At 35.7% G+C, this 23,960-nt stretch overlaps 6 protein-coding genes across 9 annotated transcripts; 3 read left to right on the top strand and 3 right to left on the bottom strand.

Annotated features, from left to right (window-relative positions):
- Nucleotides 1–442: 442 nt before the first annotated feature.
- LOC8288989 lies at nt 443–6,393 on the bottom strand. Its single transcript, XM_015724209.3, has 5 exons — nt 4,530–6,393; nt 2,812–3,798; nt 2,116–2,341; nt 1,587–1,729; nt 443–936 (listed from the first exon to the last, which is right to left on the bottom strand). The coding sequence occupies exons 1-5, from the start codon at nt 6,012–6,014 to the stop codon at nt 649–651; spliced, it is 3,129 nt and encodes a 1,042-aa protein (XP_015579695.1). The 5' UTR covers nt 6,015–6,393; the 3' UTR covers nt 443–648.
- A 205-nt stretch (nt 6,394–6,598) lies between these two features.
- LOC8288988 (U3 small nucleolar ribonucleoprotein protein MPP10) lies at nt 6,599–10,884 on the top strand. The gene is made up of 13 exons (XM_002511335.4): nt 6,599–7,414; nt 7,510–7,553; nt 7,985–8,081; nt 8,224–8,334; nt 8,482–8,619; nt 9,233–9,301; nt 9,408–9,449; nt 9,574–9,642; nt 9,818–9,889; nt 9,983–10,036; nt 10,121–10,262; nt 10,401–10,466; nt 10,559–10,884. The coding sequence occupies exons 1-13, from the start codon at nt 6,758–6,760 to the stop codon at nt 10,567–10,569; spliced, it is 1,572 nt and encodes a 523-aa protein (XP_002511381.2). The 5' UTR covers nt 6,599–6,757; the 3' UTR covers nt 10,570–10,884.
- A 294-nt stretch (nt 10,885–11,178) lies between these two features.
- On the bottom strand, nt 11,179–13,844 carry LOC8288987. The gene is made up of 5 exons (XM_002511334.4): nt 13,521–13,844; nt 12,954–13,058; nt 12,267–12,522; nt 12,001–12,078; nt 11,179–11,698 (listed from the first exon to the last, which is right to left on the bottom strand). The coding sequence occupies exons 1-5, from the start codon at nt 13,557–13,559 to the stop codon at nt 11,571–11,573; spliced, it is 606 nt and encodes a 201-aa protein (XP_002511380.1). The 5' UTR covers nt 13,560–13,844; the 3' UTR covers nt 11,179–11,570.
- Nucleotides 13,845–14,874: 1,030 nt separating this feature from the next.
- LOC8288986 lies at nt 14,875–16,915 on the top strand. Its single transcript, XM_015724226.3, has 3 exons — nt 14,875–15,862; nt 16,233–16,286; nt 16,528–16,915. The coding sequence occupies exons 1-3, from the start codon at nt 14,875–14,877 to the stop codon at nt 16,575–16,577; spliced, it is 1,092 nt and encodes a 363-aa protein (XP_015579712.3). The 3' UTR covers nt 16,578–16,915.
- Nucleotides 16,916–18,115: 1,200 nt separating this feature from the next.
- LOC8288985 (anthranilate phosphoribosyltransferase, chloroplastic) lies at nt 18,116–22,178 on the top strand. Of its 3 annotated transcripts, none has more exons than XM_048373016.1 (10): nt 18,119–18,804; nt 18,909–19,052; nt 19,167–19,328; nt 19,427–19,510; nt 20,474–20,662; nt 20,992–21,082; nt 21,159–21,218; nt 21,433–21,551; nt 21,673–21,807; nt 21,899–22,178. In XM_048373016.1, the coding sequence occupies exons 1-10, from the start codon at nt 18,541–18,543 to the stop codon at nt 21,920–21,922; spliced, it is 1,272 nt and encodes a 423-aa protein (XP_048228973.1). In that variant the 5' UTR covers nt 18,119–18,540; the 3' UTR covers nt 21,923–22,178. The 3 variants fall into 3 exon arrangements, 2 of the variants coding, with proteins under 2 accessions (XP_048228973.1, XP_048228972.1); XM_048373015.1 differs by having other exon boundaries at nt 18,123–18,804; nt 21,896–22,178; XR_007215522.1 differs by having other exon boundaries at nt 18,116–18,804; nt 21,159–21,223; nt 21,673–21,906.
- Nucleotides 22,179–22,398: 220 nt separating this feature from the next.
- LOC8288984 (glutaredoxin) lies at nt 22,399–23,636 on the bottom strand. 2 transcript variants are annotated; one of them, XM_002511331.4, is made up of 5 exons: nt 23,503–23,635; nt 23,272–23,406; nt 22,955–23,043; nt 22,748–22,846; nt 22,399–22,641 (listed from the first exon to the last, which is right to left on the bottom strand). In XM_002511331.4, the coding sequence occupies exons 2-5, from the start codon at nt 23,373–23,375 to the stop codon at nt 22,556–22,558; spliced, it is 378 nt and encodes a 125-aa protein (XP_002511377.1). In that variant the 5' UTR covers nt 23,376–23,406; nt 23,503–23,635; the 3' UTR covers nt 22,399–22,555. The 2 variants fall into 2 exon arrangements, with proteins under 2 accessions (XP_002511377.1, XP_025014345.1); XM_025158577.2 differs by having other exon boundaries at nt 23,272–23,636.
- Nucleotides 23,637–23,960: the final 324 nt, after the last annotated feature.

Raw genomic sequence — 23,960 nt, forward strand, 5'->3', positions numbered from 1 at the left:
AAAAGCAATGAAAATATATATTTCTCTTCTGTATGTTCGGTTGCTTTTCAAAAACAAGAGAGAAATACAGTTTCTCTTAGGTGCATGTTTCTAGTTTCATCTTAAAGACACTTTAAATTTTTTAAAAAGGAAAGGATCTATTAGTAATTCCATGATTAGTATTTCCCAGACTTTCTCTCTAATTTGAAAGGAAATTATAGTTGCTACATTCCACTCCATTTTCTTCATTCTCTTCCTTATTTTAACTCCCAAACAGGAAACGTTTTTCTAATTTCTTTTCCTTTCTTCTCACGTCCCTCCAATTAATCAAAGGGTGATAAAATCAGTTTCAAACTCAGTACCAAAGAGACCTAAAAATGGGAAAATTAGTACAAACACAGATGACATTGTATTTATAAGGCAGTTGGTGCTTCAAGCAAGTTTATAAATCATGAAGGGGAAATGGCGCAAAGCAACACTATTTATCAATGTCATTGTATCATTTATTTACAAAGAATGCTCCCAACAAATGATGAGGAAAAAAAACACCCTCGCTCAGTCTCAAAATTCTTTGCTACAATGGTGTAGGCACCTAAAGGTGCTATAGATGAACTCTACCGTTATCAAGACAATATACATGTATATATTGTACATTGCAATTTCAGGTGATCAAATACTAGTGCTAGGCAAAGAACCCATTAAAATGACAGTGTCGTCCCTATGATCCTTTTCCTTCTCAGGCTTTACCCTTGAAAACAGCCCGGAGATCAACCCCATAGACAAACCAGAACTTGAACTTCTTCCCAAGAAGTCACTAGCCTTACGACTCAGCCTATTAGAGGCTCCAACCATCTTGTCTTCTCCAATAAGTGCCCCGCAAGAACAGCTTGTGAGCTTTCTAAAGCAAGGCTTGTGGAATACAGATCCACAAGATTTACACCTTTCAATCTCACCTTCCTGTTTCGGTTTTGTTTTAACCATCAGGATATAGCACGTAAAACTTCAAGAGAAAAATGTGCACGTGTGTCAGGTATGGCAATTTGTGTTGTGTATAAAATTTGAGTCAACCCGAGCATGAATAGATAAGCTAGATTGTCAAAATTCTAAACCCAATGACTCATTTATTTATCGGGTGACGACACAACAAAAGGTTGACATGTCAACACAATACGATTAATTTCATGTCATAAGGGTCGACATGATAATGACTCAAAACACAATAGGCCCCAACACAAACTGCCATTTCAGTTTCATGTTCACTATTGCCACCTGCAACATGTGCTGCATGGTTTGGCCAAACTCCATGATGTTCTTATAATGTTTCATGATGTTGCTGTGGAAACCATGTGGCATAGCATGAATATGACAAAGGAATCTAAATCGTGTATACACTTCTGCAGCGTTCTTTTCAATTATTTTTTAGATTTTCATATCTTATATTCTAGTGAAGTTCTCTTTAGTTCTACCGACACTCAAGTATACCAACTAACAAGATAGCTCTATAATTAGGCAACTATTGTCCTGAGCAATTGCACATCACTAAATGTTAACCCTTTCTCTCCAATGGATTTCAAAAAAAGCATGCAAGTCTACATATTAATTTCCACCTGAAAAGGGAAAATGAGTGAGGATGGATCATCACAAGCTTGGCGAGCACTGCAGGGAACTCCCACATCACAGCATATAAGGCATTGATCAGCTATATGCTCCAAAATTTTACTGGAGACCATCTCCACCATCACAGGCAGTGCTACAATAATTGAGCAGGAATAATAGGGGTTAACGCATGCATACACAGAGAGCTGAGCTAATAAAATGCAACTTCCAAGACTTTAAAATACTTCATCTGACAAGAATGCAATATTCACCAGACACAAATAGAGAAACTGTATTAGGAGAAAATCAAGTCCTACCATGCAGATAATAGATAAAAGTTGGTATTTACCACCAGCGACATATGTAAAAGCAAAGAATGATAGCGTATAACCACCTTTTAAACTTTACTATAAACCACATTTGAGGTCCATTAGCAAAAAATTCAAGCGTAGTAAAATATGTAAAATATGTCAAAATGCTATAAATGGATTCAACAGGAGAGCAGAAGCTTTAATGATTAGCTCATGACCAGATACTAACCTGCAAAAGCCCCTTTTGAAAGATCAATAAGGTCTTTGAGAGCAAAAAAGTCATTGCTTTCAAGAAGATATCTACGAGATCCAAGTCCCTTGTTGATGGTCCTGCGAAACGGGCAGCGGACATATGGAAGCATAGTTCCTATTTTCTTCCTGACATTCATAATATGGTGAAGGGCTGGGATTTTTGAGAATAGGAAAGGATTAACTGCACTAACACAAAGCATGGGCTGCAGCACAAAATTACTACATATCATCACATGACCTCGGATAAAAACGAAGAATGAATTGTAAACTTCCAAAGAATCTAATATATGTACATCAGTGCATAATCCATAATATGTGCATATGCCAATCACTTTTACTGCAGAAACAAGAAAATTAACCAATGAAAATTTAGCTTCCCGACATAGACATATCATGAATTCCTGGAATAACAGAAAGTCCAATCTTATAAGTCCGCAATAAGCTAACCAATCATGACTGAAAAAAAGATAGAAATATTAACTTTAAAATCAGTTAAACTGAAGTTAGAATTATTAAATTAATGCAAGCAAGCCTAATGACAGCTGGGTACCTCCACTTTTTGTTCCTACTATGGTATGTCAGAATACTTTCTCTTTCTTAGTCACTTAATTTTCTCACCTGTTAGTACAATCTGAATCCATCACAAAAGACAACACGTCAATTCTTAAATTACCTGCTCATATATGGAATCCAGGTATGACTTGGCCAATTGAGAGACCGGATATGGTGTAAAATCCCAATAGTGTAGAACCTTTGCTGGCAAAACTGCAGTTTCATTTGTATGGCATGAAGAACAAAATAACTGACCAGTATATTCGCAGAGTCTAGGCTTTCCCCATCCGAGTGCTTGTACAAAGTCTTGCACTAGTGTCATCCCATCATCAAAATGTTTGTGGCATCCAACACAAGTATAATGTTGTGCTTCTAGCAATTGTTTCATAGATTTATAAGGCCTAATTTCAACAATAAGTGATATTGTTTTCCCTAAATTGGAGATATTTCCAGCTTCAGGTTGTCTATTAGACCAAGGCACAGGTATTTGTGATGCAGGGGAACTAGGAACTGAACCTTGAGGACATAAAAACCAAAGCAATGCACTTGGGGGGCTTGAAAAATATCCCGAATGGATAATCGCACGCAGGCACTCCTGAATAAGAACACTTCTCTCAGAAACAACATCTGGAGATGCATTCCCAAATATTTTTCTAGATTCCTTTTCTACAGAGAACCAGGGAAAAGGAAGAGTCCAACCCTGGTCAGTAAATAATGATTTCAGCCGGCGATAGAGTGTATAGAAATCACGATACCTACGCTCAACCTCCCAGTGATCCTTGCCGCTCCACACTCTTATTCTGTATACAGTATATTCCTTCACTCCAACCAATCTTTCACTAAGTGAGATATCTCCTTTCTTCTGCTTGGCACCAACTACTTCGATCCTATCAATTCTCAGTGGCCGTGAGATTAGTGAGAAAGCATCATCCGTACCAGAAGTGGAAGCAGTAGATCCACCATCTCTTAAAGGCAGAGATAGCTGTGGTTGAGACATGTGATTGCCCTGAGGAAACCTGGCACCAGGAGACTCGCTAGAGTCAAGTAAAATTTCTTCCATTTCATTGACAATCTCATCATAAAATTCATGAACCTCAACTTTTTCTGCCTGCCAAAAGAGGTGGATAGCCAACATTCAGCATGCAACCAAAAAGCTAAAATAATAAAAAAAACTAAACATTCATTGTGAAAGGACGTGTAACCAGAATACTAGATCTGCAGAAAGAAAACATTACTTCTACAACCAACATAACAGTGCATTTGCAAACAACACGTTATACTGTAAAATATAGGTGATACCTTAGGTGACCAAGATAATGGCATCAGTTCAAAGAAGAAACTAAATTTAATGTAATGATAAAAGTTCCAATAATATCTTATTGAGTCTGTCAAGAAATTGACACTTTGCTAAATCATGCCTTATCCTGCGAATTTCACAGATCTGTCAATGTGTTGTTATTTTAATGGAGTTCACAGATGTATTTCTACGCCACATCGCCCTTGAAAAGTTTCAAGATATTAAGGATTATAACAGTATAGGTATTTAAGAGTACAAGTGCACACCAAAATACTAGCTCTGGATGCTAGAGCTTTCTGCAAGAATTGGTCATTCCAGATCTTCTAATCAACAGAACACAAATTATCACAGCGATTCTTTTGAATATTTTACACATAATAAACTTAAGGGAACATAATCTAGCACATTACTTAAAAAAATCTAGTTTTGTAATGACAAGCTTCTGAAATTTGTAGAGTAAACATTGCTTATCAAGAGATTAAGGGAAGACACAAATCCATGAGCAGTAAAAGTCTATCACTTAGTTACTAATAGAGACTGACCTTAATTGGTGCGGGATGCTCTTCCAAAAGATCAACAGAAGTAGGAGTAATTTTCAATGATCTGCTCCTGTTACTTTCATGTGACAATTGAGTTGAATCCAGTTTGGAGTCTTCAACGAACTCTGCACTTATATTCTCAAAGAAGTCAGTTGGAGAAGAACAAATTTGTTTTGCTGCCTCATTAAGGGGATCAAGTTCCACCTCTACATCCCCAGTCTCTTGATTTTCTAAAATTTTCCTGTCATCAACACCAATGGTCTCCTCAGATTTCACACACAGAAACTCCCTTTCCAGACTGTAATCCAAGATGTTCCATTCTAACCCCATGGGATTTTTTTCTTCAAAAGGATCCAACTCCATCCCACATAAATCACTATTAGAACAACTCTTCCAACAATCTGCTGTATCAATAGCACCTTGCACTATATTGCAGGCAACAGAAATGTCTCTTACATCTTCTTGCTCTAATCTAGACAATCTGGTTGAAATAATTCTACCATCCCTGGCTACTTCATGAGTTCCCTGGACCTGACAAATAGCTACAGGCATATCTCTCACTTCTTCAACTTGCTTGAGTTCAGAATTTCGAAAACTAAGTTCATCGCCTTCAACCTGCCTGATGCCCCCAGGGTCCCTGGACACATTGTTAACAACCAGTAACCCTGCAGATGACGTGGATTTGGATTTAAAGAGGCCTCGTTCAGTTTCAAAATCCGGTTCTTTATGCTCCTGAAATTGGTCCGAAGTCAAAGAAACAAGAGTACCTCCCAACATCGTCTCCTGCTCCTGCTCAAAATCATCCCAATCATCTGAACCAAAGGCTACGGAAGAATTAATAAGCAGTGGATTCTGAGCTTCATTCTCAAATGCTTCTTCTTTGTTATACCCTATATTCCTGTGAGTATAGATATTCTTCCTGTTCTCATCATCAGAACCACAACCATACATAGAATCATCATCGACATCTTCAAAATGCTCATGCCTAGATGAACTTCCATCTTCCTCCAGCTCGCTCCCATCAAAATCCAAACCCAACCCGCATAAGCCACCATTATCCCCATCTCCAACTGGATTAAAACTCTCTTGCCTAGTATCTATTCCACTAGGTTCTCCAAAATTCCTTTCACCATCACGCAATCCGAACTCGCCATCCCCACTGTTTGTCATCACATCTTCCAAAATCAAAGAATCAGAAAGTTTATGCTCTTCCGAGTTCCTATCAAACTTTAACCTACCTCCCAAACTAAAATTCTCCAAACTCTTCAAAGACCCAAACTCAGACTCTATACGATCATTAGCAGGCCCGAACGAGCTACAAAAGCTAGGCGTTCCCATGACCGAGTTCGCACTACAATACCTCTCAAACTCTGATTCTCCTCCGCAGGAGGAGTACCGCGATAGCGATCCAGGCGATACATCGTCGGTAGTCTTTGGCGTAAATGAATCGAATGGATCGGGAGAGGCGGGTCCTTCTCCATTGATCATCTGATTATTGTTATTGCCAATAAAAAGGGGTAAAAATTATAGCTTTTAGAAATAACTGATGATCCCAAAATCAATTCGGATAGCCACTCGCCTGATGTTTCTTTTTGTTTAAAAAAAGAAAAAGAAATAGGGTTTTGTTGAGGTGAAATTAGAGTGAAAGATGCATTCTTTTTTTTCTTTAAACTAAATCTGGTGGTAAGAAAGATAGAAACTTTTGTTACAGTTCGTTGTTGTAAGAATTAGGATTAGGAAAATGGGTGTAAATGTTAAGGAAAATGTTAATGTTGTTTCTTATGGGACTATATTGTTGTCCTCTTTTTTGCTTTTTGTTCTCTAACTGTTAAATTCAACGGTTGTTCTTTCTGTTCTGCTCTCAAAAGACCATGCGAATGGTTGGTTACTTGCGTATTTTAGTATCTCAACTTTTTCTTTTTTCCCTTCATTGGATGTGCACGTTATTTCTTAATGCCGTTTCGTGATTTTTCTTATCGTTTCAAGTTTTACATTTCAACGACCCATCGTTCTTTGTGTCTAGTTGAGGAATGCCGTTTGTCGTCTTCATAGCGTTTTGCTGTACGCATTTCCAATTAGTGTACTTGCAAACCCATAAATGCTAAACCTCCCCCACGGACAGAAGCTTAAACCCTAACACCCAAAAACCGGAACTTTTATTTTAATAAAGAAAAAGAAGAAGAAAAAAGAAAAAGGGAACTCGCAGAGACCGATCAAATTGAAATTGAACAATGTCGGAAGCGAGCAAAGCAGGGATGGACGCCCTGCACAGCCTAAAATCGGCAGAACCTCCACTGTGGCTCACTCCATCGGCTACGCTATCTCAAACATCGCGTGCGGCATCGCAACACCTCTTCTCTTGCCTGAAACCCCACGCGCCTAAATCTCCTTTCGATAAGCTTTTAGTTGAGGGTTTTGACGCAGAGCAGATTTGGCAGCAAATAGACCTTTTAACGCAGCCTTTACTATCTAGCATTCGCCATCAAGTTAGGAACTTGGAGAAGAATCCAGAGGAAATCAAGTTAGTGATTGAGAAGAAAGAGAGTGAGGTTGGAGAAGAAGGGGAAAATAAGGAAAGCAAAGAACTTCATGAGTTTGAGGAGGATGATGATGAGGACGCAGACATGGAAGATTTTGAAGATGATGAGGATGGTGATGATAATGATGATGACGAGGAGGAAGAGAACGTGGAAAGAGAAGGAGGGATAGAAGATAAGTTTTTGAAAATTAAGGAATTAGAGGAGTATTTGGAAGAGGATGAAGCTAGGGAGTATGGTTTGGATTCTATGAATATTAAGAAGAAGAAGCAAAAAATATTTAATGATTCTGACAAGGAAGAAGATGATGAGGATGAGGAGGAGGATGAGAGTGATGATGAGGATGATAAGGTGATGTATGCGTAGGTAGTTGCATTTGCAATTATAGATGGAAGACTTTGCTTTTGGATTTAATTGTATATCTTTTTCCCTCTTTCTTATTGCAGCTTGATGATGAAGATGAAGATGCTGAGGAGTTGGGCAATGCTAGGTTGTCATTAGTCAATTTTCTTTCTATATGCAGTTTATTTTCTGATACAATATGATTTCTGGTAGTATAGGTGAAGTTACACGTTAGTTTACAAGTATATTATCATACTTGAGAACCAAAGTGATTCCTATTTTCTTTAGCATGATCACTTTTTACAATGTAAAAAATGGAAATCACCCTTTCTGCAATAAGAGGCCACCATCAACCAGTTGCATGGCTGCTGCCAGGGTATTAAATTATGGCTAATGTTATCATCTTTTTTTGGTGTAACTTGATGTTATAAAACTGGTTTGGAAAAGCTATTGGAGAATCACAGGTCAAATTGTTTGTCATGGCTCTTACACTTTGTCGTTACATTGTATATACCTTATTCTTTTGCAAGTTGGATTACATTTCTAATTTGTTGGTACTCATGTGTCTCTGATATTTAGATATGAAGACTTTTTTGGCGCTAAAAAGAAGACAGACTCAAAAAGGAAATCCAATTTGGATGATGGATCTGATGAAGACTCAGGCTCAGAAGTTGAGGTAGTATTTTTTTTTTAAAAAGTACCTAGTTATATTGAATAAAATCTTTCGAGTGTCCTGGCAGCTTAATCTTATGATTAAAAAGCACACACATGTAGAGATGTAAGATGTAACTCTCGCATGGCTGTCTGTTCTCTTACAGAAAGAAGGTGATCTTTCTACCCATCAAAAGCAACGTGAGAAGCTTAAGTCTGAGATAGAGCAGATGGAGAAAGCAAATTTGGAGCCAAAAACTTGGACAATGCGTGGAGAGGTGACTTTGTTATCTCTGCATTATGCATCTCAGAAAATCACTTCTGTGGTTATGTCATCTGTGCATTGCCATTGAGTTAGTTTATTGACATAGATCAAATCTATGCATTAGCGGTTTGATTTTTTTTCTTATGGTCATTGGCAACAGGTGACAGCTGCTGACAGGCCCAAGAACAGTGCCTTAGAAGTTGATTTGGATTTTGAGCATAATGTAAGGCCTGCCCCTGTGATCACAGAGGAGGTTACTGCATCACTTGAAGATATGATTAAGAGCAGGATCGCTGAGGTAATCTTCATATTCTACTGGATGAATTTCTCAATTATATTAATTGTCAGTGCCACATTATTACCTTTATTTTGGATTTGTAATTCCAAAAATCTCTTGGATGTATGAATCATGTTTAAATTGATTGGCTGTTAATGCTTGATCGTGATGCCTTTTATGTGTTTTTGGAGCACTAATAGGCAAACACAAGTACCACATCCAACTAGAAGGTAAAAATTGTAGTTAATAAAATTTATTGTTGAGGGAGATCCTTATATTACATAATTTAGTTATTGTTTCTATCCTTGAATGCTGCAGTCACATGTAACAGTTAACTTTTGAGGGATTTAATGGAGGAAACATGTACAAAATGCTGAAGAGATTGGTTTATTATCGCCTGTGCTTGCTTTTGGATATTCATTTCTTTCTTCTGTAACTAACAATATTGGAAGTCTTATGGAAAATTTTGGAGTTGAGTCTTTTGGTCTATTTAGTTCATGCTTCCAGGCTGCTTGCTGTTTGAGATTTCATTTTCTCATTGTGCACTGTCCTTGGTCACTGTAGATTATTGAGAATTAATTTTGCTCTCTCTGTCTCTGAACTTTCTAACTAGCAAATTCTGTGATGTTTCTAGGGACGATTTGATGATATTCAAAAGCTTCCTAGTTTACCCTCTACAGCACCAAGAGAAGTAAAAGAAATGGTAAGCATAATGCTGGTGAAAGGGGTAATTTTTCTAAGTTCATGTTATAACTTCTGTTATCATACATAATTAGTAACGCAAGCTGCATTCTTCTTAAACTATGCAGGATGAGAATAAGAGCAAGAAGGGTCTTGCTGAAGTTTACGAGGTTTGTCTATCACTAGATCATGGCTAATTCTGCAGACTGGATCCTATCATTTTATTTATCCTATGGAAGTTTGGCTTTTCTCTTCTGATTTTGTTAATACTGAATTTTATACACTTATTTACAGGAAGAATATGTTCAGAAGACAAATCCAGCTGCTGCTCCAATATCTTTCTCGGATGAACAGAAGAAGGAGGTAAACTGTTTATGTTGTATTCTATATCTGTAATAATAATCTCTTACTGTTTTCAGTGCTAATTGTCATATAGTTGAATGGACTCTGTAGCATCCATGCCAAAGCCATTCCTTGTGCATCTGTGTAATTGGATTGAATAATATCTTTGATTTACCCGTTACTTTTCCTTTGCTAGGCAAGCATTCTGTTTAAAAAACTGTGCTTGAAGTTGGATGCTCTATCTCACTTCCACTTTGCTCCAAAACCAGTACGCATCTCAATCACTACAGTAAGATTAAAGAAGGAATATCAAGAAATTTTTTATTTTTAAAACTAATTTATTACACATGAACTTGAATAGGTTATAGAGGACATGTCTATACAAGTAAATGTTCCTGCTCTTGCTATGGAAGAGGTAAGAAGGTTTACTTATTGTCTTTAGTCTAAACTTGCTTGTGAATTAAGACTTGCTGATACACATGATATCTTTCATGGGTAGATTGCACCAATGGCGGTTTCAGATGCAGCCATGCTGGCTCCTGAGGAAGTTTTCTCCGGCAAAGGGGATATTAAAGAAGAAGCAGAACTTACACAGGCAGAGAGGAAGAGAAGGAGGGCTAAGAAGAAAAGAAAATTTAAGGGTGAGCTTTGATAGGATAACCAGTAGTGTTTCAGAGACTTTTTCTAGTTGATCTATATATTGGTTACTGACTGTCAAGAATGGTATACCAATTAAGAGGTAGCTTTCCAGTGATGTTAACAGTTTTTTGGTATGACAGCTGAAGGAGTAAAACGGATGGCTAAGAGAGCACGGGACAACACCACCTTGCCAGATCACAATGATGGTAACCTCTCATCTGCACTCATTGGTGGTTTATTTTCTTGATCTGAATCAAATTTGAGAGTCCCTCACCATAAACTCTTCATTAATTTGCAGGCAAGGAGTAATGAGTTTTTCCCAAAACATTCATTGCCAAGGAACAGGTTTCAAGTTTATGACTGCCAAATGGAGCAGGGACAAAAGAAGAAACATAGAGCCTCTTTTTACTTGATGAAATTGTCCTCACTTGAATTCATGCTGCTTATGGAAGTTAAAAAGCAGCGAGAGAAAAACACTTACTACCAAGGATGAGAGGTTTGAATTATGCTAAAGCTGCCTTCGCCTTTTGGTTTGAAATTTTGGTGTAAAATTAAAATTAGTTAAATGAAATATGCGGGATATTTGATGGACTAGAAATCAAAGTATTATTCCTATTCTTTTAATCTTGTAGCTCTAGAATTCATGGTTCCGTACTTGAAGCGAGGATGAATTGAGAGAGACACTGGCAGGTGAATGCAGCAGAACCCCTTCTTAAAATCTGTACCAAACCCTGGTCTAAGCATCAAATGAGGTTTCCGGTCGATGACATTAATTTTTTTATGTATGTTTTACAAGCGCCCAAATAATGGAGTCCGATTAATATAACAGAGAATGTCAACGTGATTATTGCCTGATATGAATGGTTAACATGGGTTCGCTTTGATAACTGGAAAACATAGCAAAAGAACAGAAATTCATTCTCAGTTAAACCATAAATTATATATTATCACATTCAAAATAATTATTTTGCCCTTTCAGTTGCCATTTCAATTTGTATTCTACCAAACACATCCAAAAACATCAGCTAGGCATTCGTTTTGCGAAAGTAAGATTCCCTAGAAAATTCACCCGTTAGATGCTAAAGCTAAATATTGTTTTCCTATGAATGAAAGATTTAAAAATGCTCAAGAAAGAACCTACAAGAATTTCTTAAGTATAGCTAAATTCAACTCTTATCTAGAGAGGAAAAAGAATCAGGTGTGTGGCAAAGGTAGTCCATCTTGTTTGATACCCGAAAGAATTTCTTCTCTTGAAACTGACAACCTCCCACTGGGACACCAATGAGGTCATGCCAACAAAGTATTTGTATCTACTCAGCTTTTAAGTTTCCCTCGAGCCTCTCAATTGCAGCACCAACACCACTCTTTCCTTCTCCCATTGTACCTGAATCAGGATTTTCCTTGTTTGCTTTCTCTATAAGCTTCAGTTGGATCCAACCTGTCACAAGATCCATAACTATATTAGAAGTTTCCCTCCGAAATCACTGTAGGAGTAATCTTTCCAAACTCATCTTTAAACTTGTCAATTAAAGCATAAATGCTCTCCATTTCAGAATAACATAACATGTAATAGTAATATAATGGGATTCAAAACCTAGAGAACAATCCACCACAAGTTGGGATTCACAAGAAGTAACTACCTAATAGCAGTTATTTGAAGAGCATATAGAGAACAAAAATTTCATTTTACTTTAAACTAAAACAACATAGCAAATGAAAAACGCAAATGTGATACATTACCAAGAGGAAAACAGAACGCTGCACCCATAACTGATCCAAGTAGCACATTTCTTACACGCCATCGAAGAGATCCAGGCACTAATATGCAATTTTAATAAAGAAAAAAAAAAGGCTGTATATATCAGTTAATCCTTTACTAACAATAAGCTGAAATCAAAAGAAATAAACCATCTTTTCACCACATGAAACCATTCAATTGAACAATTTAGTAACTAAATTCCCAACATTAGAAACTGAAGGAAGCCTTAGAGGACAAGAGTTATTACAAATTACACCAAATGTAGCGGCAGTCGCAGAACCAGCACCTACAATATTGAAAACATCATGAATACCCCGTTTCTCAGCCAGTAGATTTTGTAAACCATAAAATGCAGCAGTGAACATTCCAAGACGCACTCCACCAACTATTGAACCACGAGTGACTCTGATAAACCTCTTCTCCATTGCATCTCTCATCAATCGGTACTGCTCTCGCTTGTCCGGAGTGCTCCCAAGCTTCAACATTACTTCTGCATCCTTACTCTGTCGTAATGATGAAGTCAGTTCTTGAAAGTTTCAAAATTTACTTGCATATATAAACAACGATACCTATTTGCATTACCAAAAAAACTGCTATCAACATGTTTCATTTGCATTCTTTAACATAACAATGCACCAATGTCTCTTATCATCTCGCATTACAGGTGTAACCATAAAATTCTCTTAGTCATAGAGATTAAAAAGAAAAAAAAAAGTCAAGCATATCTCAATCCAAGTTAATATTAACAGTTTCATTTCCCCATTCTTTCTCCTTTTTCCCAAATGGATATCCACAATTCAAATCAGGTCTCTATTTTAATATTTCTGTTAGAGCAAGAAAATAATCATGGATGGATGTCTCAGTGAAAAGCTATCTAAACAATCACAATGACCACATAACTGCAGTGCTACTGTTCTAATAAAGAAGAACTTACAACTGATGCAGCTGCCTCCTTGCTACCACCATATAACATGCCTGCAAACACACCAATGACTGTTGCCGTGCCCCAGTTCACAGTTCCAGCCAATTTTGGTGTTTCCTAATAGAATAAAATTATTAAAAAGGAAAAACCCAGGTAAGCAAGAGAAAGAAAAAATTAAGATTTTAACTTGACAGACAAGCACTGCATTCCGAATGATCAATGATCATGAATCTTTTTACAGAGAAAGATTATCAAGTTATATACTTGTGAATGTACACTGTTGTAAGCTGGATAGCAATAGGTAATAACCAAAGAAAATGTCATTAAAAAGAAAATTTGATGAAAAAAAGAGCTTGAAATGTTAATGACCCCAACTCTTTGATTTTTTTAAGATCCTGCGGAAAAAAAACAAAAAAAAACTCCAACCTACTAAATGCACCAAATAATCAAATTGCAGCTAAAACAGAATCAGTGGCATCTTTTTAGACACAATAGTAAAAAACAAGTACAACTAATCAATTCAAGTGAAACTATGTGTTAAATATAGATAGAAAGCGTGACCGTTTGTTTGTATCTTACATTGGAGACAGTTTCTTGAGATTTCTCAGCTGTTTCCATTGATCAAACAACTCGATTATAACTTCTCAAACGAGTAATTCCTCTATACCGAACAAGAGATTGTAACGCCTACTCAAAGTTTTGAACTTTCTTTCAGTCTCTCAGCAACCAAACGGAAACGTAATTGATGTGGTGCGGTTAAAGAACCGCCATGGCTGTGCGTTCCCGGGGAGCTGGCTAGTGAACTTCGAAAAGACCGATGTACCCTTACTATCTCTTTGCTCTTTTACCCACTTACCCTCTCTTCTGACTTTCGCCGATATCGAATCACGCGCTTGTGCGTTTGGGTCGTAGACAGCACCTTATAAGTACGCCGTCGTTTAATTGCCCTAATTAAGATTAGTTCTTAACTCGAAATTATTGATTAGTTAATATTTTCTCCGTAATTGTGGGCTTCAAGCAAAGCAGCCGCTTGTAAATTAATCTGTTAAGTTACTAAATTTAAACAAATTAATCTGTTTATTGTTAGCATAAAGTTAGAAGTCAAAAGCTTGTAAAAATTGTAAGCTTGTGTTTAAATATAAAACTTCAAATGTAAAGATTAAAAAAATAAATTATTAGCATCATGTGCTGATGTCATTAGATTAATTATTAAATAATTTAAAATCAAGATGTCATAGAATATATAATAAAATAAGAGAACCTCCCTAAACGAACAATTAAGGGGATAAAATTAAAAACAAAAAATATTAAGGAAAGATTTAAATTCAAAACATCTTTTCTAATATAATGATCAAAGCATTATGACTTTTTGTTTCGGTCTAAATGTTAATAATGCAAAAAAAATTGAACTGCTTCTGTATCGTATATGGATGCGTCAAATAAGTGTCATTGCATGACTTAGCATATACTATGAAGTACATTTTATTGGACCTAATAATGAAGAACTCATCATCGGTTAGCAGGTCTTCACTTCGAGCAAAATACCCAGGAATCATATAATCGGTTCTCGTTCACTTTATTTGTGTTATTAACTTAAAAGTTGAGAAAAAGAAAAGAGAATGTAAGGGAATAAATGAAATGTGAAGAACTAGGTTTTTCTTTCTCTTGTTTTGAACCAAAAAATTTGGATCAATTCCACTTCCACTATTATGGTCAAGTGCAAGCAAGAAATGGATCTTGATTATAAAGCAGACCCACCAAAATCATTTCATGTCCACACTAATCACTCTGCAGGTTCTTTCAGAAAAGCAAACTAAAGCAAATAAATATACAGCAGTAGCAGACCATCAAAAAGCCAGCTGCCCATCAAAAGTTCAAATCAGTTCTTTCAGAAAAAAAATAAGCAAACCCCTTAAGATTCCTCAACAGCTACATGTGCATAAAGTCTCTGAAAATCAATACAACAACAATAAATATTTTCCCCACTGTCCAAGCAAAGTATCATTATCTCTCTCCCGGCCACTTCACCAAAACAAACAAACCCTTCTTTCCCTTCTGTCACAGTTTCTCTCGCTTTCTTGATCTCTCTAGCTCAGTCACAGCCATGACTGCAATCTTCTTGATCATTGCTGCAATCTTTTCAGCATTAATCGTCCATATATCTTCATCTAACATCCATGTAAATTCATGCCGATCTTATTGTGGAAACATTACTATAGACTACCCTTTTTCCCTCCAAAATGGCTGCGGTCATCCTGGCTTTAGAGACCTGTTATTTTGCATGAATGATGTGTTAATGTTTCATATAAGTTCAGGGTCATATCGTGTATTAGAAATAGACTATGCTTATCAATCACTTACCCTACACGAGCCACACTTGTCGACATGTGACACCATTGTTCTTGGCGGCAAAGGCAACGGCTTCTCCGTCGAGCCCTGGCAGTCACCCTACTTCAATCCAACATCCGATAATGTGTTCATGCTAATTGGTTGCTCAGCTCAATCACCGCTCTTCCAAGGTTTCCCGGGGAAGCACTTGCCTTGTCGAAACGTTTCAGGAATGGGTTGCGAGGAGTACTATGGGTGCCCAGCCTGGAGTCTCGTAGGGCACAGGCGTGTGGGCTCGACATTTGGGTCCGGCCCGCCGGAGTGTTGCGCAGTGGCATTTGAGGCAATTAAAGCAATAAATCTGAGTAAGCTTGAATGTGAAGGATATAGCAGTGCGTATAGTCTTGCACCATTAAGAGTTGACGGCCCAGGTGAATGGTCTTACGGGATACGTGTGAAATATTCTGTTCAAGGAAATGAGGAATTCTGTAGAGCATGCGAGGCAACTGGTGGAACTTGCGGGTACGGTACTGATGGGGTTAAGCAGCTGTGCATGTGTGGGAATTTCAATTCCACATCAAACTGTGACTCAGGTAACATTATACTTCTGGGATAATATTCTGTTTCTCTAATTTATTTTGCTTCTTTTTCCAACTGCATTGCTAATACAGAGAGAACCATATGTTATAAATGAAAAAGGCCATTTAGATTTTGAACTATAATACAGTACTTATTTTGTTCATGAGAAAGAGAATTGTATATTATGAGATTGGAAATATGAGACCCAGTTCTGGATAGATTTATTTGTTTAAACTAGGCCTTATATCATGCATGCCAGTATTACTATTACCTTCCTCTTGCTATACATACAATCATCAGCTTTAGACATGATTATTGATGCTGGCATTTGCGTTTGGTTTTATCTTGTTGTTGCATCGTGTGAATGAAAATGATCATGTGCAGTTAGTGCATCACAAACAAGAAGCAGAACATGGAACAGGGTGGGCACAGTAGCAGGTATAGATGATTTTCTCTTAATCAATCTGTTTACCTAATCTATTGGTACTGATACTACTTCATTGATGATAAACCTACTTACCTAATCTCTTGATGGTTAGAAGTCGACAATTTGGCTTTAATACAAACATCAATCCAAATTTATACTCTAAACCACATTTTTAATATATATATATATATAAAATATCAAATTAAATTTGGTCATTAGTTAAATTATTTTGTTTTCTATACTAATTTGCAGGAACTTTGATCAGCATCTTTGCATCGATGGCTGCCAGTACTAGATATTGAGATAGGAAAGAGCCACCAATATCAACTCATGGAAAGTCTCTCAACTGCCCAATTGAAACAAAATGAGGAGAGATACAATACAAGAGAAAGTTTTTGAAGGAGAAAACTTGTTATTGAACAAGAAGAAAGCAGACATACAGAATACAAAAATATTTTCGTCTTATATATTTTATTTATCAATTGCTACTTTCTTATAATTGTGTTGGTTAAAATCTTCCTCTTAAGTTTCGTACCTCATTTTGTATATTCTTTGTGAAATGTAGCATTAATGCTCTTTTAGCACTTGGCCAACTTAATGAATATCTTGAATGTCCTTGGGGAAAATGCACTTCAATTGGGTTAGTACCTGCAGTTTGACAGATGATAGTATCAATTACCAAATCAAATTATGTTATTGAAATCTCAAAATGAATACATATTCATACCCAGAACTTATATCGATTACTTCAGTTTAACACTTTAATTTTCAATTTAATGTAATAAATATATAAATTTTACTTTCTAATATTTAAACAACCTTAACTTTTTATTTAACTTAATATAAACTTAAATTTTATTTTTCTAATAATATTTAAACATCTTTGTTTAATACTATTAAAATATCACAAAAATAAATTTAAGTGTTTATTAAATTAAATCAAAAATTCAAATATTAAACTAATTAAATAGCCAAAGTTTATAGGTATGAATATATATTTAGCCAAAAAATATATTAACATTGGAAATTATACAAATTAAAGATCATTGTAATATATATAAAAATATTAAAAAATTATAAAAGAATGAAATAAGTTTGTAAATCATCATAAGAATGATAAAAGAATACAAGAATAGAAAGTAAAAATATTTTCACCATAAGTTTTTAATCATATTTTGAAAGATTTTCTTATTAAATATGCTTCACGTGATGTCATCTTTTTTATTTTTATATGATTATGATTGATTTTTTTATTTAATATTATCAAAACTTATATTAAAGAAGACCATAAAGCTTCATATAAAAAAATGATAAAATTCTGATAAGAGGGCTATCAATAAAAATTTTAAAAAATAAATAAATATCATAATAATAAAATATAAAAATTAAAGAAAATTTTTGAATTTTTTTAAAAAAATTATCATTATTGAAGTTAAAATTTATTGAAAAACAATCACATTTAGAAATTTAGAAATTATTGAAATTAAAAAAAAAAAATAAAAACACAAATGGGAAAGAGTAGACAAATCACCATCCCTCTTTTTTATTGTTTTTGTTTATTTAATAGAATATATATAACAAAAGAATCAGAAAAATTAAGAGATGATATTGTGGTGAGTTTTCATAACAATTTTATTTATTGATTTACTGATTACTGTCATTAAGAGCATAATCTTTTACTGCCCAAAATTTAGATCTTTATTCATTTACAGGCAATGTCAAAGATCTAAAATTCTTTCCTAGGGCCTGAAAATGAATTACTGTATGATTATGCAAATTGCATTAGTAAATTGTTTCTTTCAATTATTTATTTATACCTAATTATTTTCGAAATATCAAATTTGCATAGTGAGATTTTAAATTTATCTAACAAAACTTAGAAATTTTCTTAACTGAATAAAACTAGAAAGTGCTTCAGATTATGATCATTATTACCCAAATCATAATTGGCATGATAGAGTTCTGAATTCCACTCCAATGCCTGACTAGTCTACTTGCATAATTCACCAGCTTCTTCTTCTTCCCCCTCCTCCTTCTTCATATGGTAATGCACAGGTCAAACCCAGCCCAACCCAACAACCTCCTATTATAAAAATCTTTCCTTTCTCTCTTCTTCTCAGTTTTCACTTCCTCTAGAATCTCTCTCTCTTTCTCTCTCACTATTTCTTTTTTGCAAAGTGTAGAGAGTTTGTTTATTGTTCTTGTTCTTGTTCTCGTTTTATTTATTTACTTTTGAAGATTTGATTTTTGGGTGTTGTCGCAAAGATGGCTTTAAAATTCTGTTTATCTTCATTTCAGCCAGTAATTCCTGTCTCTGGTTCATTAACTCGCAGACCCACTAAACCAATTTACAATCTTCGAGAAGATAACTGTGTTTTTTTGGCAACAGAAATTTATTGTGCAAATGCTAAGCAGTTAACCCACTACAGGTATGGAAGAGGTAAAAAAAGTACCGATCTTTTTGTCACTGCTCTATCTCCCAGTGCTTGTCAAAACTCGTCGGCACCTTCTTTTACTGCATTTAATGAGGTCTGACTCCTGAATTTATTTTTCTCTTTCTGGGTTTTTCTTTTTCTAATTTATGTTTCTTTTAATTTTGATTTTTGGGTTTTTTTTTTTTTTTTTTGTGATAGTTGATAGAGTCTTTGATTAATCGGGTGGATTTATCAGAATCTGAAGCAGAAGCATCACTTGATTATTTATTAGATGATGTTAATGAGGCATTGATCAGTGCTTTTCTTGTTTTGCTCAGAGCCAAAGGAGAGACTTTTGAAGAAGTAAGTTTTTCTTGTTTTTAGTTTATGTCATTGTAGTTTTATACCAACTATTTCGTATGAAATATTTTATTGTTGGCATGAATTATGTTATGATAAAGAATCAAGTTGTAACAGATTGTGGGATTGGCGAGGGCAATGATTAAACATGCTAGAAAAGTTGAGGGGTTAGTTGATGCAGTTGATATTGTTGGAACTGGTGGCGATGGAGCTAATACGGTGAACATTTCCACAGGGGCATCAATACTTGCTGCTGCTTGTGGTGCAAAAGTTGCCAAGGTCTGAACTTTTTCTAAAGTAGCATAATAAATGTCTGTACCATTGTCTTGTTGTATAATTTACATTACTAACTTATTTTATTTTGCGGTTTGCTTCAGCAAGGGAATCGTTCAAGTTCTTCTGCATGTGGAAGTGCTGATGTACTGGAAGCATTGGGGGTAGTAATTGACCTGGACCCAGAGGTAGGTCCATTATGAATGAAAGTCATTAATACCTGCAGTTGATACTACTTTTATTATAGTGCTTTGCTTTGCAATGTCATTGTATACTTATTCAAACAGTTTTTTTTCTGGTGTGAGGAACTCATGTTAAAGTGATTAAATGGAGGTTCATGACTCTGCGGTCCTAAACTGTGGACACATTGTGATTATTTACTCTACCGAGCTACTAATCCTTGCTGTTATCTAGTAAAAAGGTGAAAGGTTTTCCATCCTCGTGCCAAAACCTAGAAACACCTATCAATTTAAAGCATATTCTTCAGACCTTAAGGGGTTAATCACATGCATACAAATTCTTTTAGTGGGAAAGCTTGGTGTTTTCTTCCATGTGCTAGATCCTATATGATAGTATAGGGTTAAAATTTTTTGGCTGTCTGAAACTCTTGAACTATCTCTGAGTATTTAGTTACACTTTCCAATACAATGTCAAAATTTAACAATCATCACTTGCTTGAACCAATAACTGGTCCGTGTATAAGAACTATTATTGGTAATCTACCATTTTTTGCTACAGTTTAAGCATTTTTCTTGCCCATTTCTTATAATTTATGTTTCTGAACTGTGGATAGGATTGTGTTCTTGATATTGAATCTCTTAACTAAAAGGTAGGTATTGGAAGGTTCTAGTTAATTTGGTATACACTTCTCTTGGAATTCAATCTAAACTAGAGGTAAAAGAATGCATTTTTTCCTAGACTTTTAATATTAGTTCCTCATTCCTTAAAATTTACTAGGTAGTAGAAGTGTTCTTTGACTCTAGAAGTGGTACCATTTTGGTTTTTCATTTATTGCGGATCTCTAAATGAATTACCGTTTTAGATCATAAGTTAGGTGACAGTCAGACTGCAGGTTCGCAAATCCATTTAAATGATATTGTAAATATACTGATCTAGTTTGTTGTCTCTCTGTTTTTTTGAAATGAAATCAGGGGGTATCAAGGTGTGTGAATGAAGCAGGAATTGGCTTTATGATGTCACCAAAGTACCATCCAGCAATGAAGATTGTCAGCGCTGTGAGGAAAAAACTAAAAGTAAAGACAGTATTCAATATATTGGGCCCTATGTTGAATCCTGCACGTGTGCCTTTTGGAGTTGTTGGTGTATACAAGGAAGACTTAGTAAGTGCCTGTACCATGAACCTCAGCAATGGTAAATATGATATGTCATCATCTTTTCACAAAAATGTCAAACAGAAAAAGGAGAGCTTATTCAGATAAAATCGGAAGTAGGGATAATACACTACCCAGGAAAAGGAAAGAAACATCAATAGAGTAAAATATAGTACATCAATCCTTAACACAAGATTTTTGTGAAGATGCTGGAAGAGCAACATCAACTTAACACGAAATTTTTGTGGTTGTTCCTTTCCAAGTAACTTGCACGTCTTTACAGATCTTTATTCTTGGCAAATAATTTCTTAAAGAGGATTCTTTTGTTCCTAGGATAGGTCTACAAAATGGCGAAAGCATTGCAACGATTTGGGATGAAAAGAGCATTAGTTGTTCACTCAGAGGGCTTAGATGAAATGAGTCCCCTAGGTATGACTGCTTTCTGCTGTATAGAAACTTTTAATCTTTTAACTGTTAAGACTTGATGATTCCATTTTTATTACAGGACCAGGGATAGTTCTAGACATCACACCAGAAAAGATTGAGAAATTTTCATTTGATCCATGTAAGGTCTTCTCTTTGACTTGTCCTTTGTTTCATCTCTTTCTTTGAAGACATGATTTTATTTGACAGAACTAGCACTCAAATGGAGTAGTCATGAAAAAACTGAATCTTGGAACACATCATTCCTACTTAAAGAGTGCTTAATTATGCACAATCATGGATGGTGATCATTTACATTACTGATTATATTATACATATAAATGTTTACTGGACAGTGGAGTTTGGCATTCCCCGCTGCACTTTAGAGAGCTTGCGTGGTGGAGGTCCAGACTATAATGCACAAATACTAAAACGGGTTCTGTCAGGGGAGAAAGGGTCCATTGCCGATGCTTTGGTGAGTTTCTTCACCACTTTTTTTTTTTTTTTCTTACTTTGTTTTCTTTTCCAGTTGCATGGTTTGTGGGTTGTATTTGTAATCTTGTGAATTAAGTTCTAATGCAAGAATACTACAACAGATTCTAAATGCAGCAGCAGCTCTCTTGGTAAGTGGTTGTGCGAGTACTCTAGCTGAAGGAGTAGGTATGGCTCGTGAGACACAATTGTCTGGAAAAGCTATGAAGACAATCGATTCGTGGATAAACATTTCAAATGTAAGTGCAACTTTATCTTGAATTCTTTGGCATTGCTGTTGGAATTGATCTTCACCAACATTTTCTCACCCATTTTGTTTGACGGCAGAAGATGAAAGGTGAAGTGCTCGTCTAGACAGCTTGAAATTGTACTTGATCATAAGAGTTTATACATGCGAAAAATAAGCCTGACAGCGCAGTTGGCAATTCTACAAGGAACAGATCAAAAAGAAGAATGACTTTGTATTTCACCTGGTGGCACAAGTGTTAAGACAGCTCAAAGTTTAAACAACTGGCTTGTAACTAATTTTTAGTGGAAAGAAATATCAAACTGCAATGTAATGTTTTGAATAATCGTCCTCTCAATCCGACTCTTGAACGGTGTTTTACCAGGTGTTGTAGTTGGCGGTAACAAGCACAGAATTTTATACCCCAAAAATACATCATTTGCAACTTTATGGTAGAAACTCTTTCTGCTGGAATTTACTTACTATTAATTGCTCAAATTTATTTGGTGGCGTTCACCTTACAAAGGCATCGTCAATGTTGAATACTGGAGACTCACTCTAGAGCAAGAACCACATCAAAAATTCAAATTTAACACGTATGGGATTGAAATTCAAATCATAATATTTATTAAGATCAACATATAACAGGAAAAACATATGTTTTCTTATGAACTATTTGTTCCTTGCACAACATGCGGGACACCTTTTATTTTCGTCTTTCTAGTTCCACATGACCATCCATAGTTGACAGTTGAGGCCATTCACAGCTGAGCAGAGTTGTTAGCAATAGCGCCAGCATCATTGAGAAGAGGCAACAGCTCCCCCTTTTGGTACTTATCCAGCGTGCCTTCAACATAAAAAGAGATAGAATCAGTAAGCAGCCATGAAAACTGTCAGAGAAAAACAGAAAAGGGAAAAAGAGAAAGAAGGGTTAAATAAAGAAAGGCACTTACTGTCGCAGCCACCAATGTGTTTACCACCAATAAACACATTAGGAACAGTCCTTAGGCCAGTCCACTGGGCTAAAGCTGCTTGAATATCGTCTCCATCAGCTTCAATTCAAAACCACAAAAATTTACCTTAAAAGTTGCACGTGAAATCATAGATTTTGCAACAATAAAAAGATTTGTATTGACAAGAGTATATAGAATCTTTCTTACCCTCCTCATTCAGTTCAATAATCTTGAAATTTGCTCCTAGCTGTGTCAGCAGCTGCTTCACCCTATTGCAATACCCACAGTAGGTTTTGCTGCAATCAAGACAACAACACTTTTTTTTTTAAAAAAAAAGCCACTGGAGTAGATATATGAGGAAAGGTAAAGATAAAGATTGGATTTTTTTTGTTTTATATTATCAAATTTCAGCAAACTTACTCACAGCTTGTTGCTTTAATCAAAACTCTGTAGTAAATCCATGAACAGTAACTGATAATTGAAGGAAGAATTAAAAAAACAAACATGAGAGAATTTGGGCAAACCTGAAAACGACAACAGGAGCAGAGTTAGAGAGGTCTTTGGCTTTGTTAAGTGCCATTTCAATTTCTTCTTTAGTCTTTTTGGTAGAACTAAAAAGAGAACCCATTTTCCTCCTATGTCTTCTATTTTATTACACCCTGCAAGAAAACAGAAAGCAGATAAAGGTTGCCGAGATATGAGGAGCAAACAGGTGTCTTGTGTTCGGTTTTTGGTGGCAGATAAAGGCTACTCACAGGTGGCTACAAGTTGCTATCTCCTTTTATGACTGGAAAGAACCAGATACCAATGATGTCCCAAATGAGGAGATCTTTGTTATTCCTTTACCAGGTTTTTGACCTATTGTATCCCTGGTCAAACAAGGAGTAAAGGTCAAAAATTCGGATCGATCCTTTTTTTATTTTTCTTTTCTGGCAACACGGCAATGAATATTGAATACAACAAAGCAATCCGTACAGGCACAGTTACTGACATCACCAGCAATTGCCAAGAGGAAAGAAAATGAAATTATTGGTATTGATTTGGCGACCCATTTGACTGAAAAATCTTCGTCTTCTTTTTCTTTTCTTTCTTTTCAGGGAAGAATCAAATGTATAATATCTTTGTTTTTGAGGGATGTATATTCCGAAGTTCACACATATTGAGGAGGTGGATTCTGTTAGGAATGTTCATAGTATTGTGCTCCCCACACGAG

This window comes from Ricinus communis, chromosome 4 (assembly GCF_019578655.1).
Source record: "Ricinus communis isolate WT05 ecotype wild-type chromosome 4, ASM1957865v1, whole genome shotgun sequence".
In the NCBI taxonomy this organism is placed as follows: domain Eukaryota; kingdom Viridiplantae; phylum Streptophyta; class Magnoliopsida; order Malpighiales; family Euphorbiaceae; genus Ricinus; species Ricinus communis.

Bases quoted from the DNA above. Each gene is read 5' to 3' on its own strand.
- LOC8288985 (XM_048373015.1), top strand. From the start codon at position 18,541: ATGGCTTTAAAATTCTGTTTATCTTCATTTCAGCCAGTAATTCCTGTC. The intron at 18,805-18,908 runs GTCTGACTCCTG...TTTTTGTGATAG, and splicing joins CTTTTACTGCATTTAATGAG to TTGATAGAGTCTTTGATTAA. The intron at 20,663-20,991 runs GTAAGTGCCTGT...TTCCTAGGATAG, and splicing joins GTGTATACAAGGAAGACTTA to GTCTACAAAATGGCGAAAGC.
- LOC8288987 (XM_002511334.4), bottom strand. From the start codon at position 13,559: ATGGAAACAGCTGAGAAATCTCAAGAAACTGTCTCCAAT. The intron at 13,059-13,520 runs GTAAGATACAAA...TTATTCTATTAG, and splicing joins CTCAAGAAACTGTCTCCAAT to GAAACACCAAAATTGGCTGG. The intron at 12,079-12,266 runs GTAATAACTCTT...ATTGCATATTAG, and splicing joins CGCTACATTTGGTGTAATTT to TGCCTGGATCTCTTCGATGG.
- LOC8288988 (XM_002511335.4), top strand. From the start codon at position 6,758: ATGTCGGAAGCGAGCAAAGCAGGGATGGACGCCCTGCACAGCCTAAAA. The intron at 9,890-9,982 runs GTACGCATCTCA...GAACTTGAATAG, and splicing joins TCCACTTTGCTCCAAAACCA to GTTATAGAGGACATGTCTAT. The intron at 10,037-10,120 runs GTAAGAAGGTTT...TTTCATGGGTAG, and splicing joins CTGCTCTTGCTATGGAAGAG to ATTGCACCAATGGCGGTTTC.
- LOC8288984 (XM_025158577.2), bottom strand. From the start codon at position 23,375: ATGGGTTCTCTTTTTAGTTCTACCAAAAAGACTAAAGAAGAAATTGAA. The intron at 23,044-23,271 runs GTTTGCCCAAAT...TCTTGATTGCAG, and splicing joins GCTCCTGTTGTCGTTTTCAG to CAAAACCTACTGTGGGTATT. The intron at 22,642-22,747 runs GTAAGTGCCTTT...TTTATGTTGAAG, and splicing joins ACACATTGGTGGCTGCGACA to GCACGCTGGATAAGTACCAA.
- LOC8288989 (XM_015724209.3), bottom strand. From the start codon at position 6,014: ATGATCAATGGAGAAGGACCCGCCTCTCCCGATCCATTCGATTCATTT. The intron at 2,342-2,811 runs GTAATTTAAGAA...TTTGTGCTGCAG, and splicing joins TGGATTCCATATATGAGCAG to CCCATGCTTTGTGTTAGTGC. The intron at 1,730-2,115 runs GTTAGTATCTGG...CAATTATTGTAG, and splicing joins TTCAAAAGGGGCTTTTGCAG to CACTGCCTGTGATGGTGGAG.
- LOC8288986 (XM_015724226.3), top strand. From the start codon at position 14,875: ATGTGCATAAAGTCTCTGAAAATCAATACAACAACAATAAATATTTTC. The intron at 15,863-16,232 runs GTAACATTATAC...GATCATGTGCAG, and splicing joins CACATCAAACTGTGACTCAG to TTAGTGCATCACAAACAAGA. The intron at 16,287-16,527 runs GTATAGATGATT...ACTAATTTGCAG, and splicing joins CAGGGTGGGCACAGTAGCAG to GAACTTTGATCAGCATCTTT.